Source organism: Erinaceus europaeus, chromosome 13 (assembly GCF_950295315.1).
Source record: "Erinaceus europaeus chromosome 13, mEriEur2.1, whole genome shotgun sequence".
Lineage (NCBI taxonomy): Eukaryota > Metazoa > Chordata > Mammalia > Eulipotyphla > Erinaceidae > Erinaceus > Erinaceus europaeus.
The window spans coordinates 13336140-13359512 of NC_080174.1; the positions used below are offsets into that span (position 1 = coordinate 13336140).

The 23373-nt window shown below is 42.9% G+C and overlaps 2 protein-coding genes across 7 annotated transcripts in view; both read right to left on the minus strand.

The window, feature by feature from the left end:
• LOC132542669 (retinoic acid early transcript 1E-like) overlaps positions 1–5979 on the minus strand; it is a 35222-nt gene extending 29243 nt beyond the window's left edge. For 2 of the 3 annotated variants that reach the window (XM_060205335.1, XM_060205334.1), the window contains exons 1-2: positions 5185–5979; positions 4095–4240 (exon numbers count right to left, since the gene is read on the minus strand). The gene's annotated coding sequence lies outside the window, so the exon portion shown is untranslated. Of the gene's footprint in view, positions 1–4094; positions 5156–5184 lie in introns of those variants that run through there. The other variant, XM_060205336.1, reaches the window with a different exon arrangement.
• An 844-nt stretch (positions 5980–6823) lies between these two features.
• LOC103107740 (retinoic acid early transcript 1E-like) lies at positions 6824–23373 on the minus strand. Of its 4 annotated transcripts, XM_060205331.1 has the most exons (8): positions 23139–23373; positions 22845–22976; positions 19644–19742; positions 12478–12741; positions 11968–12240; positions 11220–11333; positions 10776–10872; positions 6824–10122 (listed from the first exon to the last, which is right to left on the minus strand). In XM_060205331.1, the coding sequence occupies exons 3-7, from the start codon at positions 19714–19716 to the stop codon at positions 10805–10807; spliced, it is 792 nt and encodes a 263-aa protein (XP_060061314.1). In that variant the 5' UTR covers positions 19717–19742; positions 22845–22976; positions 23139–23373; the 3' UTR covers positions 6824–10122; positions 10776–10804. The 4 variants fall into 4 exon arrangements, with proteins under 4 accessions (XP_060061314.1, XP_060061313.1, XP_060061315.1 ...); XM_060205330.1 differs by lacking the exon at positions 22845–22976; XM_060205332.1 differs by lacking the exon at positions 22845–22976 and having other exon boundaries at positions 23120–23373.

The following is a 23373-nucleotide window of genomic DNA, read 5'->3' on the forward strand; positions in this document are numbered from 1 at the left end:
TGGGATCTAGTCTTCTGGCCCTCATCCTTCACTAAAACTCTTCCCTGTGACCCTCCAGCTGTGGGTTCTTCCTGTGTAACTGGAATAAGAGTTTCTATATGCCAAATACAAAGTGTGAGTTTACTGAAAACATAGAAAGATAGCAAAACCACTATCGCTTAGAAAGGAGCAAACGGGGGGTGGGGCGGTAGCGCAGTAGGTTAAGTGCACGTGGCGCAAAGAGTAGGGACCTGCCTGAGGATCCCGATTCGAGGTCCCGGCTCCCCACCTGCAGGGGAGTCACTTCACAAGCAGTGAAGCAGGTCTGCAGGTGTCTATCTTTCTCTCTCCCGCTCTGTCTTCCCCTCCTCTCTCCATTTCTCTCTGTCCTATCCAACAACAAAGGACATAAATGGCAACAATGGTAACCACAACAAGGCTACAACAACAAGGGCAACAAAAGGGAGAAGGATGGCCTCCTGGGGCTGTGGATTCATGCTGCAGGCACTGAGCCCCAGCAATAACCCCGGAGGCAAAAAGAAAGAAGAAAAAAAGAAAGAAAGAGCAAGTAGGCCAAGTGTATTTAACTAGGATTTTGAAATGTGGGATTCCTCTGAACCCCCACTTGCCCCATAGCTTTGCCATCAGCACATGTGTGCCATTGTCTTTTCTTTTTTTCTTCTTTTTGCTTCCAGAGTTCACTAGGGCTCGGTGCCTGCACTAGAATCCACTGCTCCTGGAGACCATTTTTCCCATTTTGTTACCCTTGCTGTTGTTATTGTTATTTTGCTATTGTTGTTCTTGTTGCTTGATAGGACAAAGAGAAATTGAAAGAGATGGGGAAGACAGAGAGGGAGAGAGGAAGATAGACACCAGCAGACCTGCTTCACTGTCTGTGAGGCGACCCCCCCCCCAGGTGGGGGAGCCGGGGGCTCTAATAGGGATCCTCAGGCCAGTCCTTGCACTACCGCCCTGCCCCAACACATGTGTGTCATATGGATGTAAAAGTCTACTTGAGGCTGGGAGTATCCAGTTCTGGTTCCACAGAATTTCTGCAAATCTAACTATCCCTTTGTGTTTGAAGAAAAACAAATTTTTGAAATGAATCTCTTTTTTCACCAGGATTATTTCTGGGGCTCAGTGCTGGCACTAGGACTGCACAGCTCTTGATGGTCTTTTTTTTTTTTCATTTTTTATTTCTATCTTTATTTAATAGGACAGAGAAAAATTGAGAGGGGAAGGGAGGGGAGGTAGGAAGGGGGAGAGAAAGACACCAACAGACCAGGGCTTTACTGTTCATGAAGTATTCCCCCAGAAGATGGGGAGTGGGGGCTCGAGCCCAGGGCCTTGCACATGGTGTTATGAGAGCTTAAACAGGTGCCCCACTGCCTGGCCTCCTATGAGATGAGTCTTCATGAACAATTCCTCTGTCGGAATTCTCTCTGGAGCTCTGTTGCTGCTGAAGCCATTGCTGCCTGTCACAGGGCTCTCTCACATTAGCTGTTGGCTCTTTCCTTGTGAGTGAGAACTGAGGGGCTAATCTTTGCTGCTGTTTTAAAGTAATTTTTTAAAACATTTTTCTTTTTTTAGATTTTTTAAATATTTAATTATTCTCTTTTGTTGACCTTGTTGTTTTATTGTTGTTGTCCTTGTTGGATAGGACAGAGAGAAATGAAGAGAGATGGGGAAGACAGAGAGGGAGAAAGATAGACACCTGCAGACCTGCTTCACCGCTTGTGAAGCAACTCTCCAGCAGGTGGGGGAGCCGGGAGCTCGAACCAGGATCCTTATGGGTCCTTGCGCTTTGGCTGTTGTACCTGGGTCCGTGATATAAAGAAATCCACAAGGAACCAAAGGTGATGTAAAAGCAGAGAGCCTTTATTATATTCTAGGCGGCTAGGGCCTAGTTACCGAGGGGCTGACACACCAGCTCTCTGGTAATCGACCCCGTACCCAAGTCCTATTAAGGTTTATATACCTTTCAGATTACATGGCTACGTGACAAGGTTCAGCTATACCATGTGGTTACATGACAGTTTTACATCTATCACCCACAGGTGCAGGGAAGGGGAGGGGGTCTTTTTTGTCCTTGGAGTTAATCTCTGTTTCCTGACTCCAGGTTCCCAGGCTGTTTTCTCAGAGTCTGCCCTTGTATTTTCTCAGGCCTTGCAGACTCCCAGGCCTGTCTTGTAATTGCTTACTTAACCCTTGGGTTGCCCGAGTCTAGGTTCATTTGTCTGTTTATATACCATTTTACATGTATTACTTTTTGCTCAGTTCCTACATTGGCCACATGCGCTTAACCCACTGCACTACTGCCTGACTCCCTAAAATAATTGTTTAAAGATTTATTTATTGGATAGAGAAAAATTGAGAAGGGAGGGGGAGATAGATAGGAAAAGACAGAGGGACACCTGCAGTCCTGATTCCTCACTCAGGAAGTTTTCCCCTTGCAGGTGGGGGCCAGGGGCTTGAACCTGGGTCCTTGAGCACTGTAGTGTGTGTGCTTAACCAGGTGTGCCACTGCCTGGCCCCAAGAATTTTTCTTTTTTTCCAAAAAAATTATTTTTATACATTTATTTGTTCTGGATAGACAGATAGAAATAGGGAAGCCAGAAATAAGGAGAGGAAAAGAAAAAGGAGAGAGAGAGTGAGCTAGCTACAGGTCTGTGTCATCACTGGTGAAGCCCCCCCTCCCCGCAAGTGGGGACTGCAGTTTTGAACCCAGGTCCTTGCACATTGTGTGTTCTGAACCAGGTGTGTCACTGCCTGACCATTTACTACTTTCTTTCCATTTTTTCTTCTTTGTTTTTACTAGATAGGACAGAGAGAAATTGAGAAGGCAGGGGGAGACAATGAAGAAGAAAGATACCTACAGACCTGCTTCATCGTTTGTGAAGTGTTCCCCCTGCAGGTGGGGAGAAGGGGGTGGAGCCAAGGTCCTTGTGCATGGTAAGGTGTGCACTCAACTGGGTATGTCTCCACCTGGCCCCCCCAAATCCTTTCTGTAACTTTTTTTTTCTTAGCAACTCAAAAAGTGGACACAATTTCCCCATCAATGGCCTTGCTCCTCCATGAATCCTAGAGGAGAACTTAATTTTTCTCACTGAGGAAGCCTTAACTTTGAACTACACAAAGAACCCCAGGAACTGTGACTGCAGTGCAGAGCTGCTATTGGATACAATTTTAAACCGTTCTACTTCAGCTTTCTTTTCCAAGCACAGGGGACATGCATATGTGTGTATTCACAACTTCTGAGTTGATGTTTCTCATTTCAGACAGAGAGAGAAATAGAGGTTAAGAGTGGCAAAGAGGTGTCACAGCATAGGAGTTTACTCCAGGGCCCTGGCATTTTCATATGTTGCTGTTTCGAACCCAGGCCTCATAGACGGGAAAGCACACCTTCTATAGGGTCAGCTATTTTCCTGGTCCCGTTACTTCAGTTTGTGTAGCCTGCCTATGATGAAGCGGGAGAGGAAACTATGAGAATAATGTCAGCAAAGGAAGAATTGTCAGTGTTGGGGCAGAGGAGGAAACGAGGGTTGTGAATGCCAGTATTAGAAGTGGTGTACATATGTAGGTATACTTGTGTGTGTGTGCGCACATGTGAGTCTACAAATGTCAGCTTACTGTGTCCCCTGGTGTCCTGGGTTGGAAAGAGGCATCTCCCCCAATGCCTCAATCCTTTTATTACTTTGGAAGGACAAACTTAAATCTACTTACCTTCATTTCACCAGTCTTTCCTGGTCACTGCTCAAATAGATCTTTCCATTTCACTTACCTTTTCTTAGCCAAGGGCTTTTAAACTGAGTCTAAAACCACATTTCAGGTGGTTTTCTCATATCTACAAGGGTTTCTATTGTTATCTTTATGTTTCTGTCACATCCATCATGCTGGTTTCCACTATCAGTTCAGTCTTAGAGAACCAGAGGATTATTTCTTTCTGAGACAGGCTAGATTCATAGATGAAGGAAAGTGAGGACAATGCTGTTTATATAAAAGCCTTTATTTAAATATGTATTCAGAGCCTTTTAAGAAAATCCTGGACTTCAGAACTCCCCCACCCCAACCCTATCCACCTCCTTAGGAGAGCCACACTGAACTTCAAAACTCACCTGTTAAGTGATTTTTGTTACCTCTGCTTTCAACAGTCCTTTCATCAAGAGGTAGATGAAAGTGAAAATCCCAGCCCAGACTGAGAGGAAAACAGCAAATCTTCAGAGGTTGCAGCGATTCACAAGAAGATATCAACTAACAGAACCTGGAGGACACAGACAACTTGGAACAGGTGACAGGAAACAAGTCGCCTGACACTTCAGTGGCTGGCGACAAGATTGTCAAGTCATATATATATTTGCCTCCAGGGTCACTGCTATACTATGAATCCCGGCAGCCATTTTTTTTCTCATTTTGTTGTTGTTGGACAGGACAGAGAGAAGTTGAGAGAGAAGACAGAGAGGGGGAAGGATACCTGCAGACCTGCTTCACCACTTATGAAGTGACACCCCCCCCCCCCCCCCGCAGGTGGGGAGCCGGGGGCTTGAACTGGGATCCCTGCGCTTAACCCGCTGCGCTACTGCCTGGTACCCTCCTATTTTCTTTTTACTGCCCTGTCCCTTTAAAAAGGAAACCTTGCAGGGGGGCGGGCGGTGGCGAGGCAGCGGGTTCAGTGCGCAAGGCGCAAGGGCCATCAGAAGAATCCCGGTTGGAGCCCTGGCTCCCCATCTGCAAGGAGTTGCTTCACAGACGGTGAAGCGTGTCTGCAGGTGTCTCTTTCTCTCCCCCTCTCTGTCTTCCCCTCCTCTCTCGATTTCCCTCTGTTCTATCCAGCAACAACGACAGCAATAATGACAACAACAACGATACACAACAAGGGCAACAAAAGGGAAAAAATGGCCTCCAGGAGCAGTGGATTCATAGTGCAGGCACTGAGTCCCAGCGATAACCCTGGAGGCAAAGAATAAAAAAAAGGAAACCTTGCTAATAAGCACTTCCACCTTCCTCATTCTCTATCCAACTGGTGATCCCCACACACACACACACACACACACAAACACAAAATGAAAGGTCAAATCTTTCAGCCACCCTTTTCCGTGACTTGTCACAGGCTAGTCCAGAGCCCCTGTCAATAGCTGGGAGGACAGAGGTCTGAGCTCGGGGACCTGCCCTGTGCTCTTACCCCTCTCCCACCCCCTCAGCTCCCACCTGCCATCCAGCTGCTGGGTTGTTGTATTGCCTGGCCCCAGGCGAGGGGAGAAGGGCATTCTTCCCATCCCAAGTTCTTGCAGGAGGCTGTATTGATTACCCCTGGGGTCACTGTGTGGGGCAATGGGTCACTTCTCGGTCTAAAGGAGTCTGAGACAGGGAAGGTATAAACACCAGCAGTGCCCTGGTGAATAAAAGAAGTATCTAGAGATTGTCAGTAAATGTTATCTTTAATGTGATGAAGTCTGCAAACTTCAACCACAAGGATAGTTCTCAGAAGTTTCCTGCTGGGTTTGTTTTTGTTTCAGTTTGGAGCAGCACAAAGGCGCTCAGCCTAACATGCTGGGACTGGGCGAGCACATGGAAGGACCCATCAGCCCGAACGAAGAGCAACTATTTCCGCCCGCGGAGGCGCCAGGAAAAGTGGGGTTAGCAGCAGCGGGTGCTGCAGAGATTCCTCCCGCCTGCCACTCCTGTAAAATATAAACCGCCCAGGGCGTGTAAAACCTTGCCCCAATCTATAGCTTAAGTGTTGGCTTCACCTGAAAAGTAGCAACACCAGCATTCATAGTGTGACATTTTCTTGAATAAGTATTGAAAAAAACACAAAGGTGCCTAATAGAACAAAGAATTGTTATTTATGTAACCCTATCCCTTAGATGATTATCCTTGTGGCTGGTTTCTAAGAAGGATTTTTTGAGGTTTCCAAAGCAATGCAAAGGTTCATCCTTTGTAATGAAAACTAAATCGCTGGGGCTGGGCAGCAGCGCAAAAACTCAGGTTTGAGCAGAACTTGGACTGGGTTTCGTGAATTGCATGGTGGTGGTGGTGGTGGTGGGGGCAGATTTCAGGTCCTGGTGCAAGGTGGTGGAGGAGGCGCTGGGTTAGGGGTGAAAATGTCTTACAGAAAACTGATAAATTTTACACATGTACCAACTGTATTTACTATAAACCTTTAATCCCCTCAATAAAGGAAAGGGGGAGGGACTCAAAAAATTTAACAGAATTGAAATTATACAGATAATCCTCACGGGGCACAATGAAATAAAAATAGAAATCGATCGCATTAAGCTAGCTAAAATATTTTTTACACTTAGAAATTAAACATACTTGTAAATATTACATAGGTCAAAGCGAGTTTCTAGGAAGACTGTGTGTATGTATAAACAGAGATACATACTGAAGTATAATATATTGAAACCTACTCAGTGCAGCTTAGGCAATGCTAAGAGGGAAATGTGTCACAGCATATGTTGGGCAGGGGAGATTGCAAAGACACATTCGTGGTTGAGCTTTGAAGGTTCTGAGTTCAATCCCGGCATGATCATAAACCAGAGCTGAACAGCACTTTGGTAAAATAAATAAATGTTTACGCTAAAGAATGTAAAGCTGTGAAATGAGTATTCTAAAGAAAAGGGGGGACTATGCACAAGAAAAAAGCAAAGAACAGATATCAATGACATGCAAAAAAAATGTCTAAAAAATGGAATGAAAAGTCAATGTTTTGATGGCCCAACAGGTGGATAACATGCTAGAGTCTCTAGCATAAAATACCCAAATTTGATCCCTGGTATTATTGCATATGCCAGTGATATTCTGGTGTCCTTCCTTTCTCTCTCTCTCTCTCTCTCTGTCTCTCTCTCTCTCTCTCTCTCTATATATATATATATATATATATATATATGAGCATTGACCAGCTTTGGCTATGGTAGGCCAGGAGATTGAACTTAAGTGCCTTAGGAATTTAACTTAACATTGACCAGCTTTGGCTATGGTAGGCCAGGAGATTGAACTTAAGTGCCTTAGGAATGAGACTCTGGGGGGTATAGCTCAGTGGTAGAGCATTTGACTGAGGAATGAGAGTCTATCTGCATAACCATATGCTATCTATCCCTGCCCTCTGTATGTCCTTCTCTATCTCATTAGTAAATAGTTTTCTTAAAGACAAAAGGAAAAAAAAGGAAAAAATGAAAAGGCTTCCTGCAGTAGTTTTTCTTTGCGTATTTAATGTGAGCTGTGCATCTAGTGCTGTTTTCTCCATTACAAAGTGCTGTGAGGAAGAGGGGACTGGTGTTGCCATAATATACTTGGGAGGTAAACAGCTAAGTGGGAGGGCACTACTCTTTCTTTCTTTTTTTGCCTCCAGCATTATTATTGGGGCTCCATGCTAGCACTACATATCCACTGCTCCTGGTGGCCATTTTTTCACATTTTTTTAATTGGATAGGATAGAAATTGGGGGGGGGGGGTAGGGGAGATAGAGAGGAAGACACCTGCAGACCCCTTGTGAAATGATGCCCCTGTAGGTGAAGAGACAGGGATTCAAACCGGGATCCTTCTGTGGGTCCTTGCTTAACCAGATGTGCCCCCACCCGCCCCACAGGAGGGGCCACTCTTTATCAAACCTTCCCATACCCTCAGTTTAAGTTAATGCAGCGAAGTCTTCCTCTCCATGTTCAACAAGTCAGCATCTTAATTTCCCAGCTTCCTCTGGAAGTTTTGGCTAAACAGGATCTAGGGCTCACCTGCCAGTTATAAACTGGATTTCTTTTCTGCCACAAAGGTGATTCTCATGGATTCACCTTAACCTCCCCCCAAAGTTTTTTTATTTTTTAATTTTTTTTAGTGGTCCGGGAGGTACTGCAGTGGATAAAGCATTAAATTCTCAACCATGAGGACTGGAGTTCAATCTCCCGGAGCACATGTACCAGAGTGATGGCTCATTCTTTCTCTCCTCCTGTCTTTCTCATGAATAAATACATAAATTAAAATTTTTTTAAATCTTTACTTACTTGATAGAGACAGCCATAATACCCAACCAAAAAGATTTGTGTGCCAAGATTGTGCCACCGAGTTCAGAGCAGCACAATTCATAATAACCCAAACCTGGAAGCAAACCAGATGCCCAAGTACAGATGAGTGGCTGAGAAAGTTGTGATCTATTCACACAATTGAATACTACTCAGCTTTTAAGAATAATGATCCCACCTTCTCTGACCCATCTTGGAAGGACCAAAAGGAGTTAAGTAAGGTAAGTCAGAAAGAGAAAGATGAGTATGGGATGATCCCATTCATAAACAGAAGTTGAGAAAGAAGAACAGAGAGGGGAACTCAAAGCAGGATCTGACTGAGTTTGGAGTATGGCACCAAAGTAAAAATCTCTGGGTGGATGGAGTTGGGCGGCAGCGCAGCGGGTTAAGCGCAGGTGGTGACAAGCACAAGGGCTGGTGTAAGGATCCGGGTTCGAGCCCCCGGCTCCCCACCTGCAGGGGAGTCGCTTCACAGTCAGTGAAGCAAGTCTGCAGGTGTCTTATCTTTCTCTCCCCCTGTCTTCTCCTCCTCTCTCCATTTCTCTCTGTCCTATCCAACGATGATATCAATAACAACAACAACTACAACAATAAAAAACAACTAGGGTGACAAAAGGGAAAATAAATAAATATTAAGAAAAATCTCTGAGTGGAGACTAAGGGTAGGTATTCAGCTTCACTGTGGGTAGGGAGGGACACAGACCTCTGGTGGTGGGAATGGTGTTAATATATACTCGTATTAACTTATAGTCTCATAAATCACTATTTAGTCAATATGTGAGGGGGAAATGGATGGAATGTCTCAAACTTTTTGATGCATAGACCATAGTTGAGCACATACTCCTTCAGTCTAAGCATTTAAGACTTCAAATTGATAACCAGATTGAATTTTAACAGTGGGCTCAAATTGTTAATACATTTACAATAATGACTTTTTCTTTGAAATATTGAATCACCTATAGTTTTAGACCAGGGAGAACAGAAGCAGCTGGTGGTATCACTTTATAAGATATAGCTACATGTAAATAGCATTAAAGGACATACAGTTTTGGTGAGGCCTTATATGATACAGCAAATCTTAACAATGAAATTTTCAAAGCTAACCCAATTTCCAAATAATCTGGTTATAATAATAACTATCTAATGCCTTCTTAAAGCCTAAGATAGCAAGAACCTTTCCCATTATCTATATAACCCATATTTCTCCCAGTCTGGAACCTCTGGGGTGGGGCTCACTTTCCTGCATGTTTCTCTCAATTTGTACCAACTGATAGTGCATCTGCTGATCTCAACCTAATCAATGCAGCCAGTACCACCTCAGCATGTTTCACTTCGGACTGTGTCCAGAGACGTCAGGCGTGGAATGTCAACTCTCCAGCTTCATTACTCTGCCACCAAGTTCCAGATGCTAGCAATGATACCATGATTTCCCTGGACAGAGGACCCCACCAATGTGCCCTAGAGCCCCACCTCCCCAGAGCCCTGCCCCACTAGGGAAAAAGAGAGGCAGGCTGGGAGTATGGATCGACCTGCCAATGCCCATGTTCAGTGGAGAAGCAATTACAGAAGCCAGACCTTCCACCTTTTGCACTTCATAATGACCCTAGGTCCATACTCCCAGAGGGATGAAGAATAAGAAAGCTTTCAAGGGAGGGGGTGGGATACAGAGTTTGGGTGGTGGGAATTGTGTGGCATTGTACCTTTCTTACCTTTTCCTATGGTCCTGTCAATATTTCCATTTCATAAATAAATTTAAAAAATATTAGCTTGATAGAGACAGCCAGAAATCAAGAGGGAAGTGGGTAATAGGGAGAGACAGAGAGACCCTTGGAATACTGCTTCACTACTCGAAAAGCTTTCCCCTTGCAGGTGGAGACCAGGGGCTTGAACCCAGGTCCTTATGCATGGTAACTTGCGTGTTCAACTAGGTGCGCTACTGCCACCCCCCCCCACCCCTACCCCCACCCCCACCCGCCCCAAAGTTTCTTGATGCCAAGTTTCTACAGTTTCTTGAGTCATGATGAACGGCTTACAGATGCAATGGCCGCTGGCAAACACTCCATCTTAAGCTATTATATGTCCCATTCTTCCCATCTCTGCCAGGTGTCCCCATGCATTCACTCACATTCTGCCAAAAACAAAGAAAGAAAACAACACTTTTCCATATAACAATCTAACCCCTCCCCCCCACCCTGGTCCTCCTCTGCCATTATGTTCCAGGATTTGAATATTCATATTCCACAACCCCAGAGTCTTTTACTTTGGTGCAATACACCAACTATACTTCCTCTTAAGTGAATAAAATACCTGATGATAGCCATTTCAATTTGACATGATAGAAGTCTGTAAGGAGTAAAACTGATATACCTTGAACTTGGATTTGGACATGAAACATTTCGCCTGGGCCCCATCGAATTGAAGGAAACATTGGTGCTATGGTTTCTTTTCCTTCCTGGCTCTTGGTATTGTTCTTTCTATCTTAAAAAGTCAGCCTACAACAGTGAAGCCTTGGAGAGAACAAATACACACACACACACACACACACACACACACACACACACACACACACACTAACCTGGCACTCCTGATAGGTGGTGAATAATTCTGCTATATCTGCAAATGCTATGTCTGCAAATTTTCAAAAATGTCGTGTCACGCAGGTCACAACATTGTAAGGTCTCTTCAGTGGCCATGGGAGGGGCCTGTGTCATCAAGGTGTTCTGAATACATTTTTCGTTAGCTTGTTGATACACCCACCTCTGAAGTAAAGTGCATACTCACCTTGGCAGCCAGCCCTTCGCAAGTGCAATTTATGTCATCAATTGCTGGTCTAATGATGTTGCTCTCTCCTGGCCCCAAGAAGCTTCAGCTGGAACAGCTGTTATTAAGAGAAGTGTTGAACTAAATTATGTTATCCTCTGAAAGCGATGGATTTTTGTACACCAAAGGTCTGCTGGGATCAATACCTTACTCAAATTCTTCTAAGATCCAGACCCCGTGTGTAGATACATGGTATGCTTCTTACCCACTGCTCTATCCTGATCTCTAAATCTGCCTCCTCTACCAAAGACCAGACTAGTCCCCTCCCATGTGAGGCTGATTACTCCTAGGAAAAGGCAGATCATAAAAAGGGACTTAGTTGAGACCCATGCCCAGGTCTCCAAAAATTTTCCCAGAATGTTCCTCTTCCCCCTCCACCAGCACTTTGCTTGTTTCCCGTAATACCTGAACACTTCCTATGGATCATGAAGATGGTTATACTTAAGATGATTATTAGTGGGATGATCCCTGCTAGGATGAATGAACGTTGGTTGGAATCTGGAGTCTTTTGCGGTGATTCTAAGAAAAGATAAAATAAAAAACAAAATCCTTACAACACATAAAATCATGCCTTCCCCAGGCAGCATACATCGCCCCTATATTTACTCAAGTGACACCACTCTATGAAATTCTGAGGTATAAAGGTGACCAAGATTCATTCCCTCACGGAGCTCCACATTGTAATAAGAGAGACTGTAAATGTCCACATGTTTTTTATACAGTTATACTTGCTTACTATGAGAATACTTTTATTTTTGGATGAAAAGAGTTAATGGTGTTTAAAGCTGGAGAAGGTACAGAGGCTTCATAAGAAATGATATTTGAACTGGGAATGAAACACAAACACAAACACAATGAAACACAAACAGAAGAAAGTGATAAAGCCCTGACGCAGAATGATGCATATAGATTCAATATACAGTAAATGATCACTGGCGAATGGGGGAGAGAATATATACACCCAAGGAAGGGAGGTAGGGAAGGAGGTGGATGGGAGTCCCTAAGGGAGTTTTTGACTCTGCAGATAAGAAGACCACCTCAATTTTACATCATATATTAACACACACACACACACACACACGATACTTACACAGGGAAAGCATAGATCTTCAAAGAGAGTCAGACATATATCCTCCAATTCCTATTCACTTACCCATGGGCTTCAACATTTTCTCCCAGTGCTCTAAGAATTCCTTAAGCCAGTTACAGCAAATTACAGTTGAGATCCTCCTTAAATACTCCGCCAGGTCCCAGGTGCTCTCCCACTCCTCCTTGATCCCTCTGGCTCCAGGATCAATGACTGTCCAGTTCAGGGTCATCAAGTCAATGAGGGCTCTCTGTCCATTGATGCTGAACTCCCATGATGCACCAGTGCACTCTCCTGCTTCCCTCTGACAGCACAGCTGGGCCTGCAGGCTGGGGGGACCTGCACCCCCACACACATCACCACCTGACTCTGAGAGCCCTTCCTTTCCTAGTGCTCAGGGTGTCTCTCACACTCAGGGCCTGGACTCTCCTCTCCAGGGCCTGCCCTTTCCTGCCCAGCAGACCCACCTTGTCTCTGAGGTGGCACCATGTTCAGTGGCCACACAAAACCCTTCTGTGTGCTGCCCACTCCCCTCTCACTCCCTGTCTCCAGCTCCCACCCCCTTCCCACACTCACCCCCGCTCAGGCTTTTCTCTGGTTTGGTGACAAGCAGGACCATCCTGAGCTCTCGCCCCACTTCTTCCAGAGTTTGGGACAATTCTTTCCATGCTTTGGTGGCATTGACCTTCTCCCCCAGCAGACCCACAGGTGTGGCCTTGCTGCTGTCACTGCCATACTGAAGGAAAGGCTTTCCATCCACTGAGCCCTGGGCTTCACACCAGGACTGTCCAGGTGAGGCCTGAGATCTGACAGTGAAGTTGAGGCACAGAGAGTGAGCCCCTGTGAGAGAAGATGCAGGTGTTTAAAGATCTTGACACAGTATCTGACTTAAATAATATCAAGAGATTATGGGGAAACTGGAAATTATACACCATGAATTTTAAGGCCAACTTCATTTACCAATTGGAAATTGAACTTGTTACTTCTGGAAGTGGAGCTATGGCTGAGTAGTCACTAACAACTTAAGTGCCCTTAAGATCAGTGTTTGAAACAATGAGAAAGTATACCAGCATCCACCATAGCCCAGATGGAACTGCCTCAAAGAACCATCTTTCTCTTAAGATTGGCAATGATTCTCTCTCTTTCTCTCTCTCTTTCTGTATTTTTCTCTATATATCTCTCCATTAAAATAAATGAATATTTATTAACAAATGAAAGCTAGGCAATGGAAGGAGAAGGTCTGAGTCTACCTTTGGTGGCTGAAGACATGGAGTCTGCCAGCCTCCATTGCTCAAAGGTGGCAAGAAGCTCCTCAGGGGTACTCTCAAAATATGGGCATCAGGTAATCTCTAGAGGACCTAGCTACTCTGAATACCTAGGTTCTGATCATCAGCAAGGAAAAGGATGATCCATTAACTCCACAGGAAAACTGGAACTATGGAATCCCTTTCCTGATTGACAACAGTGACTCACCCCTCCCTCACTAGACTTCTTTTTTTTTTCTTGGCTTTTTGTTTTTTATTATTTTATTGGGGGTGAGGTTAATGGTTTAAATTACAGTTGTTGGGCGTCAGGTGGTAGCACAGCAGGTTAAGTGCAGGTGTCGGGTTAAGCACAGGTGGTGCGAAGCGCAAGGACCGGTGTAAGGATTCTGGTTTGAGCACCCGTCTCCCACCTGTAGGGGAGTCGCTTCACAGGCAGTGAAGCAGGTCTGCAGGTGTCTATCTTTCTCCCCCCTCTCTGTCTTCCCCTCCTCTCTCCATTTCTCTCTGTCCTATCTAACAATGACAAAATTAGTAATAACAGTAATAACTACAACAATAAAAAACAAGGACAACAAAAGAAAAAATAAATATTAAAAAATTGATATATATATATATAAATTACAGTTGTTGACACAGCTTTGGAATTTCTCATCTTCCTCCATAGGTATCTCCAAAACACTCTCACCCCCAACCTATGTCCTTTTCCACTATCATGCACTAAAAGCTCATCCACACACCACCCATCCACACACACAGATCCCTTGCTTCCTGGGCCTTTGTTTTTTTAATTAAAGACTTAATAATGATCAACAAGATTGTGGAATAAGATGGGTACAATTGCACACAATTCCCACCACTAGAGTTCTGTATCCCATCCTCTCCACTGGAAGATTCTCTATTCTTTTTAAAACTTTTTAAAAATGTCTTTATTTAGTGGATAGAGACAGCCAGAAATTAAGAGGGCAAGGGAAAAGAGAGAGAGAGAGAGAGAAACCAGCAGCACTGCTTCACCACTCGCAAAGCTTTCCCCCTGCAGGTGGGGACCAGGGGCTTGAACCTGGGTTCTTGCACACTGTAACATCTGTGTTCAACCAGGTGCTCCACCGCCCAGCCCCTTGATTCTCTATTCTTTATCTCTCTGGTAGTATGGATCTGGCGTGCAGAAAGTGGAAGGTCTGCCTTCTGTAATTGCTTCTCTGGTGGACATGGATGTTGACAGGTCAACCCATATCCCCAGCCTGTCTCTATCTTTCTCTACTAGGTTAGGGCTTTGGGGAGGTGGGGCTCCAGGACACATTGGTATGGTCATCTGCCCAGTTAAGTCAGGTTGGTGGCATGGTAGCAATTGTAATTTAAGAGACTCTGATTACCAAAACCACCTGTTGATCAGCAGCAAAAGCTTTCTTTAATGCTCACAGACAAAAAGTTGGACTAGCCCTACCAAAAGAATTCATTTAAAGAACATAATTGCATTCTGGAACCCAGCACAGAAGATCTGAACTGGAGATCTTATCAGAAAAGTAATTTAGAAGTGTCATCATATGGATATCTAAAGAAATTAGGTGAGAGAGGGTGGGATCTCAAAGAGACTGATGGTTTGAAAGGAAAATTCCAAATGGAGATGCAGGAAGTAAAGAGTTCAGTGAATAAAATACATACTAACTCAGAAAGTTTGAAAAGTAGATAAGATCACATAGAGGAACAAATATCAAAATCAGAGGTTACAACAAACACTGTCTCTTGAATAGAGAATCAAGAGGGGGGAGGAAGGTTTATGGAAAATGAAGCACCACTGTGAGGACTATCAGATTCCATCAGAAGAGCTAATATCAGAGTCACAGGAATCCCAGAAGGAGAAGGTAAAGAGAAGGGACAGAGGCCGCATCTCCCCAAATGTGGGGATCAACCAGTGCACAAAGCAGAAGTGCAAACCAAACTTTGTAAATCTGAAGCAATCTACACCAAGGCAAATCATTGTTTAAGTATCAAAAATCAAAGACAAAGAAAAATATTACATTGTTATAAAAAAAGGAAGAAAAATGCAGTGATATCAGACTTTTACCAGCTCTCTGCAGAAATAGAAAGGCCATGAGAGAAAGGAATGACTTATTCAAAGTACTGGAAGGTAAGAATTTCCATCCACCCATAAACTACTGCAAAATAGATACCTGAAAGCAGAAGTACACTAGAGTTTGCAGTGAGTACCTCCCTAATACTTCCTCTCCACTATTCCAAGCTTGGGATCCATGATTGCTCAACAATTTGTTTGGCTTTGTATGTTAACTCTCTTTTCAATCACCAGGTTCCAGGTGCCATCAGGATGCAGACCAGGCTTCCCTGGATTGAAGACCCCACCAATGTGCCCTGGAGCTCAGCTTCCCCAGAGACACACCTTACTAGGGAAAGAGAGAGGCAGACTGGGAGTATGGACCGACCAGTCAACGCCCATGTTCAGCGGGGAAGCAATTACAGAAGCCAGACCTTCTACCTTCTGCAGCCCTCAATGACCCTGGGTCCATGCTCCCAGAGGGCTAGAGAATGGGAAAGCTACCATGGGAGGGGGTGGGTTATGGAGATTGGGTGGTGGGATTTGTGTGGAGTTGTACCCCTCCTACCTTATGTTTTTGTTCATCAATCCTTTCTTAAATAAAAAAATTAAAAAATAAATTAAAAAAAGAATTTCCATCCACAAATACTTTATCCTGAAAACCTGTTATTTAAATTTGAGGGAGAAATAAAGGCCTTCTGAGATATACAAAAGCGAACAGACTCTGCCATTACCAGACCTGTCTTGCAAGGACTACTGAAAAAAAATTCCATAAAGCAAAGAAACTGAAGTCAAGGAGATAATGATTATGCAAAAGACATATCTGAGACTCTCCAAACTCAGGTCCAATTCTCAGAATCATCACAGTCAAAAGGTAACACAGTGGACGGGTATTGAACTCACAAAAATAATATTCCAAATTCAATCCCCAGCATTGTATATGCCGGCCAAAGACATGCTCTAGTTCTCTCTTCCTCATAAATCAATATAGCTTCAAAAATTAAACAAAGGAACAACCAACCAAAAAACAAAAACAAAGAACCCAAGTTATGGGATAAACAGTGAAACGGCCAGAATGGTGAAACAGTAACAGAAAGTAATCATACATCCTAAAGGGAGAGAAAGAAAGGGGCAGTTACCAGTACAATCAGTGCACAAGGACCTCGGTTCAAGCCCCAAGATCCCCATCTACAAGGGGAAAGCTTCATAAATAGTAAAGCAATGTGGCAGGTTTCTCTGTCTCTTTCTCCCTCTCTATCTTCCCTTTCCCCTTCATTTTCCTGTCTCTATCCAATAAATAAGTGAATACGATACTTTAAATAATAATACAATCAAATGATAGCAAGTCAAGATCAATGTAAATAAGACTGTTATAAGTTAAATACAACCTACATGGTAACTATAGCACAAAAGATGGAACAGAAACTCACAAAAAAAAATGAAGTAACTGGAAAACTCACCATGGACCACCACAAATAATGGAAGTTTAGGAAAGACAGAAATACATGGAAAAAGATAAAACAATGATAGTAAACAAACCATATTTATCAACAGTCACCATAAATATGAATGATCCGAATTCACCAACCAAAAGACAGAGTAGTTAAATGAATAAAAAAATAGAGTATTCTTCTATTCTATGAATACAAAAATCCCACATATGATACAGGGATAAATATAAACTCAGAGTGAAAGATTGAAGCAAAGTGTCCCAAGCCTGTGATATAGTTAATAAGGCAGGAACAAGTATTCTCACATCAAATAAAATACTTTCAATTAGAACAGATGATTAAGAGACAGACATGGACAAAGGACCAAACCAACAAGAAGACATAACTATCACTAACATATATATACCCAACATGAATTCACAAAAATATACAAAGCAAATAATAACCGACCTCAAGGCATACATGGACAGTAACACAAAACAAGTATAAATGATCTTAATAATATACCATTAATAGCAGCAAGAGACAGATCATCTGGACAAAATATCTACTAAAATACTGGTATTAAATTAAATGATATATAAGCCAAATTTTAAGTTACATACAGATTTTTCTATCAAAAATAAAATAAAAAGAATATAGACTCTTCTCAAGTGCACATGGAACATTCTCTAGGATTGACAATATGTCGTGGTACAAGCAAAGTATTAAAGACTGAAATTAGGGAGTCGGGTGGTAGCGCAGCGGGTTAAGTGCGAAAAGCAAGAATCTGAGTAAGGATCCCCTTTTGAGTCCCTGGCTCCCCACCTGCAGGGGAGTCGCTTCACAGGCGGTGAAGCAGGTCTGCAGGTGTCTCTCTTTCTCGCCCCCTCTCTCTGTCTTTCCCTCCTCTCTCCATTTCTCTCTGTCCTACCTAACAATGACAACATCAATAACAACAATAACAACAACAACTACCAAAAAAAAATAAAAAACAACAAGGGCAACAAAGGAGAAAATAAATAAATATTTAAAAGTTTTAAAGAAAAATACTGAAATTAAAAGATATATTCTCATATCACAAGAATATGGAACTAGAAATCAGTTTTAAAAGAAATAGAGGAAAAACCTCAAACATATGGAGACTAAACAGTTTTCTTATAGAAAATATATGGGTTCAGGCTGGGAAGACAGCATAATGAGTCTGCAAAAACTTTCATGCCTGAGGCTCTGAACTCCCCAGAACCACCACAAGCCAGAGCTGAGCAGTTATCTGGTCTTTCTCTCCATGTATGTCTCTCTGTATTGGTCTCTCCCTCTCATTAAAATAAAATAAAATAAAATAAAATAAACAAGCATTAAAAAAAATGGGGCCAACAAGGAAATAAAAACACTATCTGGGAAATAATGAAAATGAAGATGGAACTACTAGATCCTGTGGGAATCAGCAAGAGCAATAGAGAAGGAAGTCTAGGGGGTCAGGCGGTAGCACAGTGGGTTAAGCGCACATGGTGCCAAGCGTAAGGGAGGCATAAGGATCCCGGTTTGAGCCCCCACCTGCAAGGCAGTCGTGGCGAAACAGGTCTGCAGGTGTTTTTCTCTCCCCCTCTCTGTCTTCCCCTCCTCTATTTCTCTCTGTCCTATCAAACAACAATGACATCAATAACAACAACAATAATAACTACGACAACAATAAAACAAGGGCAACAAAAAGAAAAAATAGAACTAAAAAAAAGAAAATAATTTTTTTTTAAAAAGAAGGAAGTTTATAGCAATACAAGCCCAAATTTTCAAAGGAGAGCTCTAATAAATTATCATCACATCTGGAGGAAATATGAAAGGAGAATCCAATAGATCCAAGCACTAGTAGAAATAGTGAAACAATAAAAATCAGAACAAAAATTGTTAAAAAATGAAAGTAAAAAATATTATACAAAATATCAACAAAAGCAAGAGCTGGATAAACAATTTATCCTTTGAAAGAATAAATAAATAAAATTGATAAGCTAATGACCAGACTCACCAAGAGAAAAAAAAGCAAGAGGACTGTGACTTTTAAAAAATCAGAAATGGGGGCCAGGCAGTGGTGCATTACAGTGTGCAAGGACCCAGGTTCAAGCCCCTGGTCCCCACCTCCAAGGGAAAAGCTTCACGAGTGATGAAGCAGGGCTACAGGTGTCTCTGTCTCTTTATCTCCCCCACCTCTCTCAACTTCTCAGTCTCTATCCAATAATAAATAAATACCATTACTTTTAAAAGAAATAGTTTCTTTAAAAAATCAGAAATAAAAGTGGCAAAATTATACTGGATGATTCAGAAATTCAAAGGATCATAAGAGAATATTTATAAGCAGCCACATGGAAATAGAAAAACCTACAAGAAATGGATATATTCCTAGAATCATATAACCTCACAAAACTGAACCGAAAGGACATAGAAAAAAATATATATTAAGAGCCAGATCTTCACTTAGAACTACACAAGAAATTCATTTTACTGTCAACTAGAGAATCAATTTATACCTCCTTTCTATAGCCAGAAAGGCAGGTAATGAATCTCAAAGAGATCAAAGAAATTTATAACCTGATAAACTTTCAAACACATTCCCCTTTCTCATTTAATAGCCCCTCCTCGCTATTCCAGTAGTGAAACTAATTTCAGAGTTTGAACACACAGGCCATTTTCCCAGAGACATGATACTCCACCCCACCCTAGTTAAAAATATTTCCTCTTAGGAACCTCCCCCACCCCCAATTGCTCTCGGTTTTAGCTTCTGTACTGAGAGATTTAGACCCAGTTTTCAGTGACATTAGCACAGCACCAAGCATAGGCATTAGGTGAGGTCCCAAGGAACTGGGTGTTAGTTATCTCCTGGGAGCCAGTCCAGCCCCCCACAGACTCCCCTCCTCAGAGACCTGGTCAGACACCATCGGCTTGAGCCCTGAGCGATGCCCTTCCCGCCTCCTCCCCAGCCACACGGTAACATCATATGATACTCACCTCCTAGAGTCTCCCTGGCTTCTAGCAGCAGCAGAATCAGCCCCAGCCCTGCAGTGGGAGCTGCCAGCTCCATCTTCCTAGCATTTTTAGGAGAATTACCTGCAGAAGCAATATGGAATAGAGTGTGTGTGTGTGTGTGTGTGTGTGTGTGTGTGTGTGTGTGTGTGTGTGTGTGTGTGTGTAAATAGCTTTTTCTCTCTTAAGTCAATCTCCACTGTAACCTCGTTTTTATTCCAAAGCCAGCTCCTGCCTCTCTTGAGAAACTTTCCTCAGTTCTCCCGCTTGCTGAATTTCTTGGGTGGTTGTGGTCTTAGGTTCTTCAAAACTACCACACACCCAATTTTCAGGCACAAGTGGCTTCTTCCTTAGCCCACCACCTGCTCACAGAGGCTGTTTACATTCTCCAGGCCGTTTTTATTTTCTGGCTGGGTCTTCTCTTCCTGACTGGAACTTAAAATCTTTTTCTGAATAAGCTCCTTTGTCAAACTTCCAAGAAGACTCAGTGTTCTCTGTGAGAAAATTTCTTCAGTTTGTTAGGTCCCTTCCCTTGTCAACATTTATGGTCTTTACTCATTTCTCTAACTTCTTCTTCTCTCTCTTTTTTTTTCTTTAAGAATTTATTGGGGCCGGGTGGTGGCACAAGGACCCAGGTTCGAACTCCTGGTCCCCACCTGCAGGGGGAAAGCTTCACAAGTGGTGAAGCAGTGTTGCAGGTGTCTTTCTGTCTCTCTCCCGCTCTATCACTCCTTTCCCTCTAAATTTCTGACTGCCTCTATTCAATAAACAAATAAAAAAGAATTTATTTTTTCATGAGAAAGACAGGAGAGACAGAAAGAACCAAATGTCACTCTTGTACTGCCAGAGAATCCAATGCTTTCTCCACTGCGCCACCTCTCAGGCCACCATTTCTCTAACTCCTATACTGGAACTGTTTCTTCAAGGTTACATTTCCCTCCTAGGGTCTGTACTTTACAGCTTTTAGGATCATGGTCTTTGTACTAAAAATAATTCCACTTTTCCTTGAAGCCTGGCACCCAAGGTTTCCTGACCCAGGAGATGTTAACTGGCTAAGTGGATATGTTCTTGTTTTAATTGTATTTTAGCAGGTTCACCAGACATGTGAACCATGTGGCCAGTCACCATCTTTTTTTAAATTTTATTTATTTCATAATGATCACCAAGACCTTAAGATAAGAGGGGGTACAATCTTACATAATTCTTACCAGCCATTTTTATTTTTATGTCTGGCACCATGACCTTCAACCACATGGCTGGCTGTCATGCTTGTTCACTATCAATGATAGTCTAAATAAATTAACTGGGAAACTGAGCTCATGAGTAGTAGTTAATTTTTTTTTCTCTTCCACCTTTTCCTTCTGGCCAAAACCTTGATTTTCTTTTTGTTTTATGCTAGCTGACTAGCTGATGGTTATTGGTCAATGTTCTGGTACATTAATCCTTTAGCTGGAGATTGTATGTTGCAACCCAGCTTTAAAATCAAGTGTGGATTCAGTTTCAAGGCAATTTTGTTGGGACCTTTGTTCCTTTGTTGTTGAGTAACCTGATATTACCCAATTTTACTGGTAGGGAGATTGTGCAGAGAAAAAGTGGCCAGACTACAGCTTCTAGACATAGAAGATTTTAAGCTAAGAAGCCAGATAGGAGGTGCCCTCCATGGCTTCAGCCTCTATATATGTCACGGGAGGAAAGCCCCAGGAGTCTGTGCGTGCAGGTAGGGGCAAAGGCCCAGGGCTAAATAACGTGCTACCAGAACCTATTCTTTTCTTTTCTCTCACCGACGGGCAGTTGTGTGCTTCCCTGCCTCCAAGAATCCTGCCTCTGTCACTGTTGGGAATCATCTTGGGGGCTCTTCTGGGAAATAAATTTGGTCTAGATATAAAGTAGCTAGAAGTCAAACATGGCTCTGTAATTGCTCCTAAGATTATAATGTAGTTCCTCGATTATATTTACTTTTCTAGAGAAAAGGAGGGTTAAAATAGTTGTTGACACACTACACATAAATATAACCAGGCTTCACTTTTAGACTTAACAGTTTATGTTGTCTGCTGTCCTTAAGAACACCTCCCCCCAGGGGAAGCTTCTAGATAACTGCTGACATTGTTACTATAGGGCCCCAAGAAAATCCTGTGAACCCTTTTTGTGGAAAATTAATCCATAGCAACTCTGGCCTTTGTTTAGCACTGTAAAATTACAAAGAAGCAATGTCACAAAGCATGTGTCTTAACTCTCTAAGTGTAACTTGTTTCTTGAAAATTTTGAAGTCTGAAATGTTTACTACCATAAGTTTAATATGTAGTTAACTAAGCTCCAACTCTAACCTTAAGTAAAAAAGCTAAATTAAATGTCAACATAATCTTTCAAAAGTTATTAGACTGTTAAATCAGTGGTCTGTAACCCCATGAGGTAATTTCCCAACCTATACAGAAATTTGTATATGGTTCAGCTACACTGTGTTAAGTAAACTGTTTTAATATATGGGGAACAAACTCGGTCCAAGTTTTTCTCAATACAGAAGGATTTTGCAAATATGCAAAAAAAAAGTAGTCTACTCATTAAAAAAAAAGCATTTTTTATAACGTTTTAATCATTTTTTTTCCTTCAACTTCTGTTGGTGTGAGCTCCCCTCTCACCATATTCCTAACCAATTTTCCATCTTTCCTGATCTGGCTGTTTTTTGCCTTCCCCTATCCACTTGCCTCATCTGCCTTTTCATATTTTCCCCCAAAAACACATCTCCCACCCCTAATCTTTAAAAGATTTCGCTCCTGTGCAATTTTCATCTGTCTTCGCCAAGTACATCCCAATATTCATCACGCAGCTGAAGGCATTCAGCACCGATTTTATTGGCAAAGATCAAGACTCCAGTCTTTAGTATTCTGGTTCATGTTAGGCATGAAAGATGCCAGGTTGGATTCCCAGCACCACATATATTAATATGAACTGAGCAGTGCTCTGAGCTGTCCTTCCCCTCCCCCTTCAGTAAGTAATACTTAAAAAAAAAAAAGGAATTATGAAAAGTCTGCCTGGGAATCTACTTTCTTCAAAAACTAAAAATGTTTCCACTAGTCTTGGGTCATTTCCTTTCTGCCAACTCCTAGAAGGGTAGCTAGCGGAATGGCAAGCTGAGAACAAAAGGCACAGAGATGCCCTCCCTCCTCCCTGTCTGGTAACCGAGGGTACAGATGCATCTATGGCCCCTCCCAGGATAATGGAGCTGGAGGGCCTCTTGCTTTATTCCTGTCTGCTCTGGGTTGCTTTCCTGGGTGGTGTCCCTGGCAAGCAGCTTGAAGAGCTTCTAGAGCTTGAAGAAGCCTAGAGAACAATAAACATTGCCCCCAGCCCCGACAAACACACACACACACACACACCCACCGCCACCCTCACCCTCACCCTCACCCTCACCCTCACCCTCACCGCCACCCCCACCCAGGGTGGCTCTAGTACACCAGGGTCACCTAATCATAGTTGCCTCACTTCTCCAAATAATGGCTGGAGGGTGTGCTCCAAGTCCAGGGATATCTTCAGAAAATTTTCACAAATGTCCTTTTCAGATGTGGTAAATTTGCAATCTTCAGCAGCAAGCCAACTTTTAGTCCTTTCAGTGAAACTCTGGAGTAGGAATGGAGGACGCTCTGAGGAAGGAGAAAGGTTGAAGGGCTGCAGAGGTGAGGGGGAGTGCAATAGCCAGCTAGCAAAACATTCAGGGGGA

Excerpts from the sequence above, each read along its gene's own strand:
- LOC103107740 (XM_060205330.1), bottom strand. The coding sequence starts at position 19,716 with ATGGAGCTGGCAGCTCCCACTGCAGGGCTGGGGCTGATTCTGCTGCTG. Across the intron at positions 12,241-12,477 it reads AGAGAAAAGCCTGAGCGGGG|GTCCCCCCAGCCTGCAGGCC; the intron begins GTGAGTGTGGGA and ends GTGGGGGTGCAG. Across the intron at positions 10,873-11,219 it reads GATCCATAGGAAGTGTTCAG|CTGTTCCAGCTGAAGCTTCT; the intron begins GTATTACGGGAA and ends TCTTAATAACAG.